The sequence below is a fragment of the Nannospalax galili genome, unplaced genomic scaffold (genome assembly GCF_000622305.1).
Source record: "Nannospalax galili isolate Female #2095 unplaced genomic scaffold, S.galili_v1.0 scaffold9, whole genome shotgun sequence".
NCBI lineage: Eukaryota > Metazoa > Chordata > Mammalia > Rodentia > Spalacidae > Nannospalax > Nannospalax galili.
The window spans coordinates 5,655,657-5,665,239 of record NW_008360332.1 but is presented as its reverse complement, the minus strand read 5'-3'; the positions used below and the strand labels follow the sequence as shown (position 1 = coordinate 5,665,239).

The window sequence follows — 9,583 nt, the reverse complement described above, 5'->3', positions numbered from 1 at the left end:
TCTAGCTCTGTGTCCACATGTCGATATGGATATTTGCTTTTTTTAAAAGAAAATTTTATGTTCTTTTTAAAATATTTCATTTATTATTTTTATTTTATGTTTAAGAGTGTATTGTCTGCATGTGTGTGAGTGTACCTGTGTTGTGCACTGCCGTGGAGGTCAGAAGAGGGTTTTGGATTCCCCTGGAACTGGAGTTAAGGACAGTTCATAGCTGCCATGTGGGTGCTGGGAATCGAACCTGTGTCCTCTGCAAGAGCAGTCAGTGCTCTTAACAACTGAGACATCTCTCCAGCCCCGGATATTTGCTTTTTTAGTTCTGTTTGGCAATTTATTGGACAATTTATTGGTTTGAGTCTTTCTTCATCCTAGGAGTGTTTTTTTCTCTAGGTTCTTTATAACCATATTCTCTATCACCTCTTTTTAGAACACTTACATAATTATTAAAATTCCCACATTTTTAAATTAATTTTTTTCCTTTCAAATATTCATTCTAGGAGAGATGGGCTCAGTGGTTAAAAGCATGTGTTGCTCTTATGGAGGTCTGCAGTTTAGTTTCTAGCACTCATGTGGGCAGTGCCCAAGGCACTATTAACTCCAGCTCCAGGGGAATCCAACACCCTTTTCTGGCCTCTGCAGGCACCTGTACTCTCATGTACATACCCCCACACAGACATAAATACATTTTACAGAAATTTAAAAATCTTAAAAAATAATTCATTGTTATTTTTTTTAGACCATATAGGAAGAATTAAGGCAGCAAATGGAATTAAATTTGCTCATCAGCTGACCTCGAAACAGGGACACTAGGTGCTGGGGACCAAACCCAGAGCCTGTATACATAGGCAAGAAGACAGCCAGAGTTGTATCCCCAGTCCTATCATAGCAGCCTTCGAAAGTGAAACAGGGAAGCAGAAGAGGTACAATTAGGGCAGTGTGAGGACTTGGCCCAGTATCGCTAGCTTTCAAGATGGAGATGGTACCCTACGTCACAGGAAATATGTGGGTGGCCTGAAGAAGCCGAGAAAGGCCAGGAACACTCCTTTGAGGCCCAGAAACAGTTCTGTTTCTAGCCATTTTAGACCAGCGGATTTCTCTGTGGATGTTAGATCTCCACAGCTGTGAGGAAATACACTTGTGCTAGTTTAAGCACTTAGCTTGTGGAGACAGAGCAGCGACGGAAAAATAATTCCTTAAGGTAATCATGTACTGAGCATTATGACCCAGCACCTAAACCATGGTCCAACCAGGGTTTCCTCATCAACACTTCACTTTCTGATGATTTATTTTTTACATTTTTTCTTAAATTTCTGAATATTCCATACGGAAAATCATCTTTATATCCCCTTCCGCTTTGGCACCCTCCCATATCCCCATCCCAGAGTTCATACATTCTGTCATTTGTGTTAAGGCTTATCATGTAAAGTTAATATCCCTAGATATTCCTCAGTGCGAGTTCATCCCCTAGGATTTAGTCAGCCTAGCTAGAGTCCCTCCCTTTAAGATCAGCGCTTCCTCACCCAGCAGTAATCAGCTGCCAGTAATTCTTCAACTAAGATTGGGGCCTGCTGCTCATTTCCAGTTTTGTGCTGGGTTTCTGTCTGCTTGAGTTTGCATGGGTCTTGTGCATGCTGACGCCATCGCTGAAGGTTTGTATGGGAAGGGTCCGTATGGTTCTGCACCTCCTCCCTGGCTCTTACAATCTCAGTGTAGTCTCTGCTCACCTGTTAGTGGTGACACTACAGAAGAACACCAGATTTTTCCAGAGTTCTCCACACTGCTTTCCATGGGGGTTGCACGAGCTTACAATCCTGCCAGCCGTGAATGAGCGTTCCCCTTTCTTCACACTCTCACCAGCATTTCGTATCATTTGTTCTCTTGATCATAGCCAGTCTGACTGGGGTACGATGAAATGTTAAGTTGGTTTTAATTTGCATTTCCGTAATTACTAACGATGCTGAACAACTTTTAAGATGTTTCTCAGCCATCTTTATTTCTTCTTTTGAGAATTCTGTTTAGATCTTTAGCCCATCTTTTAATTGGGTCATTTTCTTTCTTGCTTCTTTGTTTTTTGAGTTCTTTATATATTCTGGATGTTAAACCTCTGTCAGATGTGTCACTGGTGAAGTTTTTTTTTTGCCCCCATTCTGTGGGTTTTCTCTTCACTTTGTTTCTTTTGCTGTACAGAAGCTTTTTATTTAATGAGGTCCCACTGGTTGATTGTTGATCTTTCATTCTTCATTCTTCTACACATGGAGATCCAGTTTTGCCAGCACCATTTGTTGAAGGTGCTGTTTTTCCTCCATTTGTGTGTTCTTGTCACCTTTGTCAAATATCAGGTGGCTGAAATTGCAAGTACTCATGTTTGGGTCTCCAAATTTGTTCCATTGATCTATGTGTCTATTTTTGTGTCAGCACCATGCTGTTTTTATGACTATAGCTCTGTAGTATACTTTAGATCCAGTTTTGCCAGCACCATTTGTTGAAGGTGCTGTTTTTCCTCCATTTGTGTGTTCTTGTCACCTTTGTCAAATATCAGGTGGCTGAAATTGCAAGTACTCATGTTTGGGTCTCCAAATTTGTTCCATTGATCTATGTGTCTATTTTTGTGTCAGCACCATGCTGTTTTTATGACTATAGCTCTGTAGTATACTTTGAGATCTGGTATAGTAATCCCCGCAGTGTTGCTCTTCATTCTCAGAGTTGCTTTGGCTATCCAGGGTCTTTTGTGCTTCCATACGAATTTAAGGATTTTTTTTTTTTTTTTTTCGAATTCTGTGAAGTATGTCATGGGGATTTTGATTGAGATTGCATTGAATCATATTGCTTTTGTTAAGATGGTCATTTTCACAGTACTGATTCACCATGCCACTGCTCCAGGTTCTTGAGTGCTGGGATTTCAGGTGTGTACCACCATGCCTGGCTAGCATATGAATTTATTCATAACAAGATGTACAACTGAGTCCATCAGAGTGGAACAAAAGCTATTAAGTATATAGAAAATCTCCAGAAAAGCTAACATGAAAAGATGTATTTAACGTCACATGCAGTATTTGCACATAAGAAGAAATTTATTAATTGGGTCTCAACTAGTAATAGTTTTGGAGTAAAGACATGCCCAGACTTTTATAACTAATTTTTTTTGGTAAAATTTTAACTGAATTTCTTTGTATTTCATAGAATATCTTAATCATATTTATACCCCCTTCCCCATCCCCATTGGATTTCATACATTCTGTCATTTGTGTTAAGACCTATCAGATAGTCAATCAGTGTCCCAGACATCCCTCAGTGCAAGTTCATCCACTGAGGTCTAGTCTCTCCCTTTAAGATCAAGTGTTCCTCACCCAGCAGTAACCAGCTGCCAACAGTTCTTTGGCTAAGATTGGGGTCTGCTGTCCATTTCCACAATTCTGTGCTGGGTTTTTGTCTGCTTGAATTTGCATGGCTCTTTTGCATGCTGACACCATTGCTGTAGGCTTGTATAAGCACGGTCCAAGGAGTCTGTAGAACTGTTTCCATATGGTCATGCACCTCCTCCTTGGGTCTTAGAATTTTTCTGCCCCCTCTTCTGCAATGGTCCCTAAGCCTTGGGTGGTGGAGTTTAATACAGGAGTCCTGTCCAGGGACCCACACTGTGCGGACTCTTATTCTCTATGCTTTGGCCATTTGTGTTCTTTTGTGTTCATGGCCCTCTGTTGCATGAAGGAGCTTCATTGATGAGAACTGAGAGATGCATTAGTGTTCTCTCTACCTTTTGTTCCACTATGTTCCATAAGCTTTAGGTGTAGAGGTTGCATTGCATTGTAGATGTGTCACTAAAGGTTGGGCAATTCACTGACAATCTCTGTGTGTGACCAATTATGGAACTCTATTACAATCTCCATCTGTTGCAAAAGAAGCTTCTTTGATGGGTGGTGACTGGGATACTTGTCTGTAAATATAAAGATCCTTATTTTGCATATAGTAAGAAATTACATTTGTCTAGGTATGTGACAACCTTGGGGTTTTCTCTAAGATCTATGACCTCTCCAGCCATTTGTATTTGGCTCTGTTTACAGCACACATAAATTTCCTCCCATTGAGTGGGTTTTAATTCCAATTACATAGCTGTTGATTACCGAGATAAAAGTGCCACTACTGTACCAATATAGTTCGCTGTGCCAGTCATTTATGTGGTTATTCTCTTCAGATCGTATAAATCTTATGCCTTTTATAATTAGTTTTATGAGGAAACAGGAAAACTAGAATTTACATTAAGCCCTAATAATGACCGAAGAAAGCTAATGGATATGAAACCAGTAAGCACCATGTTATAAAATTGCATAAATATTCATAAATGCTTACAATCATCAAAAATTATAAGCTATTAAAAGTATTGTCTAAAACTGATGATTTTGTGAGGTAAAGGGCAGTTATAGACATGTTCTCTAATCAACCTGACTACGATGGGAAGAACTGAGCTCTGAAGCAATCCTGAAGAAAAAAAAAACACAAGGTCATAATTCACCATCCTAGCATGGAAGAGGCCTTGCAGCATCACTTATAAATATGAGCCATTCCAACATCATGTTAGGAGTAATTTGAAGCATAATGCGGAAGTAAAACCCTTCGTAGAGACCCTGGGCTTTCCCTAGCAGATGCTCAATGAAGATCCAGTGTGTAGATTGGTAGACATTCTTCTTTCGAATGCTCTGCTCCCAACCCCCAAATATCAACCCAACTATATGAAAATTAGGGACCCATACCCATCTAGCGTGTTAGCAGGAAGTAAATCCACAGCTGAGGGCATCAAACAGAATTCAAGATTCAATAGCTTTTGTCCTTTGAAGATACTTTAATTTTGCAGTTATTGATTAATTAAAAAACACAGTTGTTTTCAGCATTTCCTAGCTATAATAGTGCATAGGAAATTCCACTCTAAACGAAGTAATTAATGAAATAACACACACCTTTACATTTTACATTGATAGCTTACAGTTTACAAGGTGCTTCCACAGACATTATTTCATTTGATTCTTACAAGCAGAAAAAAATAAAAAAACAGTGGGAAAGAAAAATGATTTATTTTTAGGTTTACAAATGAGTATGTTTTCAGACCAAGGGGCAGTCAGTACAAGAACATACCAAGAACAAGACGGCAATACCCATAAGCCACGGTGTCGTTTTTGGTAGGTTGACAGTTTGATATCAACTGTATGTTTAGCATCAGTGAATGACAAAGGAATCAGGACAGATACAGGGATCTTGTGATGGTCAAAGGATTTTAAGAACATTGTCAGAGGTCAGAGGAAGTGTGCACCACATGTACCACTTTACAGAAACTTAAAGCACGAGATCCCTTCAGAATGTCAGATAAAGAATGAATCTTGACATGAAATAGAGAAGTTAGAAGGGACCACAGAAAGTGCCTGTCTCAGCTCTTCCCTTCGATGGAGGACTGTGCCAAGGCCATCTGGAGAGCTTTCTGGTCTGAAACACAGGCACCTTCAGTATCAGTCTAGGGCTCTGTCCTACATAATTCCATCCCTCCATTTACTGGGAAAAAACTTAATTTCTTCTGTTACATGGAATATAATTTGAGTTTAAATACCGCTTTCTTTTTTTCTTTTTGCTACTGACTTATTATTCAAGTTAAAAAAAATCTTGACTACATTGTGGCTGAAAAATGAGAATTTTAGATATGCTAAAAATATTCCAATTTAGTGAACCTGATTAGTCAGAAATAGACTCCTCTGACATATCTGACAGTGTGCTCATGTTCTTAAAATAGAGACAGTAAAATGGATGGCTGAATAGGCTTCAAATCCCAATGCATGCCTAGGGGTCCTCTACCTGGGTAGACTCAATAGCTGGGTAATTTCATAGAAAAAAATGTTTTTAGAATTCATAGAAATCTGTTCAATTATTTAAGACTAAACTATAATAATCAAATTGCCATCCTCATGATTTATTGAAATAATCTTACAATAATATACAACAAAGTTACCAGAGAACGGGCAGTATACACAGAATACAATGATTTGCGTGTTCTCGGGTTTAAATGAAATACAAAAAGTAAGTAAAACATTTTATACAAATGATGCTTTCAATCTATTAACACCGTGATATATATTTGTTACATAAAACTTGCTACAGCAGAGTATTTCAAAAATTTCTTGCACATTTTAAATATAGGTGACCAACTGAAACCATTATCTGGCTTTGTGGGACACTACCATGCAGAAACACTTGACAACCAAAAGACATGCAGATAAGGTGGTGAGAACATCTCAGGACTTGTCACTGTCTTCAAAGGTTAGTAAGGGGGTACAGATGGACGGAAGTGGTGTCAGTGACCTACCCGCACCAGTGAGGAAGCAGATATAGCGGTTTATATACATCAGGGTTGGTTTGAGTAAAAACAGTTCATTTTATATGCCTGGAGACTGATTGTAAAAATGAATGCATTTTATTTCAAACTATCTGGGTGTGTCGCTTTAAGGTAGGTCACTGAGACAAGAGATAAAATCAGATGAGGAAATTAAAGGCAAAGAAAAAATAGTTTAAAAAATTGAGTTAAGCCATGGATTCACAACAAACACTGAACTAAATGTGCAAGAGTGCCTGAAATTTCCGCACGATGGCAACATGGTTAAGTCAGTTGGCAAGAAAGTATAAAAAATTAATCAAACTCAAATATTAAAACTGTATCTGCATGATCTTATGTTTACCAAGAGAAAAAAAGAGGTTAGAAATTCCAACATACCTAAAGATATCACACCTCAAAATTAAATACAAATGTGGCAGTTTCATAAGCTTTGCCTTTTCTCACTGCTGAAGCAGGGGCTCAAAAGCCCAAGTTGCAACAGTGCCCCGCCTTAGGGTTATGATGTAACACATGGGGATAATAAGGGCACAGCAATGCCCTGCATTCCTAACTGTTGCAATCAAACCAAACAGAAGACCCCATTTAAAGAAGAGTACCTCTATACAGCCTGCAAGAATCCAGTCTTTCGTTTGACCTGCAAAGTCCAAATCCATGTTCCTTTTCATTTGCTTGCTTGCCATTAAGAAATTGACAATGAGGGCTATTTGATAAACAAACAAAAATATTGTCATTTTTATCAATCGTACTCTACTAAAATACTGGCTAAAACCTTCATGGAAGAGGGAAGGTGACGACACCCTAGAACTCTTCTCTAGTGAACCTACAGAAATGCTGGTACCAAGGAAGGCAGCCTGGGTGAGGATCCACGCCGCTCATTTTTCCTGATGAACAAGCCATCTAGTTTGCTTACTTAATTTTTCAAGGAGAGGAAAAGATAAAAGGCAAACAAAGGGAGATCGAACCTCTGGTCCAAGCTGCTTGATTTAAGGACTCTACATTTATTGCCACATTGATGACTGCCAAGAAAGTTCTTGTCTCAATTTATGCAAATTCCCTTGATTAATTAGACATTCTATCTCCAAAAATTATTATGCATTTTGGCAAAACTGAATCTGAGCTACTCACAGTAAACCTAATCATTAAAAAGTTTATCTTCAAGCCACTGGTCAGCAAAAATATTGCCCAAAACTACAAAAAGCAACATATAGCCTTCATTTTAAATATCACACAGCCATAACACTGCCCATTCAAAATACCGAGAAACGAAAATGGAGCACTGGTCAGAGAATAATTCATGAAAAAGGATGTAGAAGGGAGGAGAAAAACAACTCAAAAGTAGGAAAGTGGTCCACACTGTGTCATGGCACAGACAATGCTTGGAGCAGTGCCTTGTTACATAGGTGGTTGCAGAGCGCACATGGATGATGCAATAAGGACCTCACTCAGTTGCTGGAATGGAGAAGTAGGTAACTGCGTCAACAAGAACGGTCTCGGCTCCACCTGACACCTCAGCAGAGTGTGGAGGCTGAGTGTGAGCTCTGATGGGATCTTTTTCCTCTCTAGAATTCACAAAACTCTTTGCCACATTTTTCTGTTATAGAGACACGGATATCTTCTTCTTCATAGTCATCAAAGTTGCTGGTATCTCCAGAGCCTCTGAACTTTGGTATGAATGGAGCTTCAACCTGTAAGTGACACAGAGAGCTGAGTCAAAGAAGAACCAATCCCTGAGAACTTCTATACACTAGGATGAGGAAGTCCCAGTATGCGCCCAAACTGGCATCTCAAAGTGCCTTAGTCTTTAAAACAGCCATTAGATGTTTGCTAAAATCTCAGCAGTCTCATTTCAGAACTGCAACAGGCCAACAAAATACTCAAATACTAAAGCAACATCTAGGGTAATAAACTAGCAGTGTCAGAATGCTGGCTCTTAATGAAGGCTACAACTAGTTCATTTTATCTTGTTAATTTACTCCTAACCTTTTGTTAATTTTCTTCATATTCCTTTCTCCTGAGGTTAACTAATACATTTTATACTTCTAATCTCTTTTTTCTAATCCCCAGTTTATCTTATTTAAAACCTCTAGATATCAAAACCATTTGGGAATTTGGAAGCATCTCACAGAATTATAGACTTGCTAAATTTCAAACTTTCTTAAACTTTGATTTGAAAGTAAAATGTCTTCCACTGTTTTACAAAGATCATATGGTACGCTGAATATGTGATGAAAGGATGTTAAGAGCTGAAGAAATTACTGCAATTTATACAGCTCTTGTACAATTTACAATTACCCAGTTGTTCCACCCACCTCCCTCCCCTTGGCAAGGAAGTCAAGGCAGGTATTCTTATTCCCATTTTAAGGTTTATAAAACAGAGTTGACAGGTTTATATTAGTAATAAGTGACTGAAGCAGGTCTCAACTACCTAGGGCCCTTTCTTTTGTCCACACTGGTGATCTCATTAAATATTTTCTAGTATACATCATTACTATGTGTCTAGCTATTTACATATAAATATTTCCATGCATGCCTACATTAACATAAGATATATATAGTGTGTATATTACATACAAATATAATGACATTTAAAAAGAATAAGGTGGGAAATCAGTGAGAATGGAGATTCTACTGTCTTTCCTTCACCAGTTGGCTGCCCTGTGTGAACTGCCTGGCAGACCACTGTTTTACTCTGTGCATCAGAATAAGCCAAGCAGACAACAGCGCCATTTCTAGCCAGACAACATCACATCAATGATGCAACCATCTCTAGAGAATGACGGTGCAGTTTAAGTTGTTCAGGCCACGCCCTTACTCTGGGCTTTTCTTTCTACTAGGTACATCTGGCTATTTTGTTGTTCATAAACACTAGTTATGGAATAAAAGACTATGAGTTATTTAAATTTGCTATCTTATTTTTGCACTACTGTATATAATTATTTTTATTCTCAATTATTGTTGATAAAATACTGAAACTAATGTTCCAATACCTAAATTAAAATAATTGCATCATTTTTCTTTATAACTTATCTGCAGATCCTCACCCCTGCTTCACTGATTATCAGATTTAGCTGTTCATCAATCTGTCTAATAATATGATCAGGTCTGTTACAATCTGCCACTACTTGATAGGTTAGCAGTTTGCTATTTGGAAAAATCAAACCCTTTAGGAAATATATGAATTTGAAATGAGCAGCAGTAATTCAGTTTTACTACATT

At 38.3% G+C, this 9,583-nt stretch overlaps 1 protein-coding gene across 4 annotated transcripts in view; it reads right to left on the bottom strand.

The window, feature by feature from the left end:
* Window positions 1-4,814: 4,814 nt before the first annotated feature.
* The window catches only part of Prkacb (protein kinase cAMP-activated catalytic subunit beta), a 137,238-nt gene continuing 132,469 nt past the window's right edge, over window positions 4,815-9,583 (bottom strand). For all 4 annotated transcript variants that reach the window (XM_008826229.2, XM_017796399.2, XM_008826230.3 and 1 more), the window contains exon 10: window positions 4,815-8,052. In XM_008826229.2, the coding sequence (XP_008824451.1) occupies window positions 7,927-8,052 (126 nt within the window). In that variant the 3' untranslated portion in view covers window positions 4,815-7,926. The remainder of the gene's footprint in view (window positions 8,053-9,583) is intronic.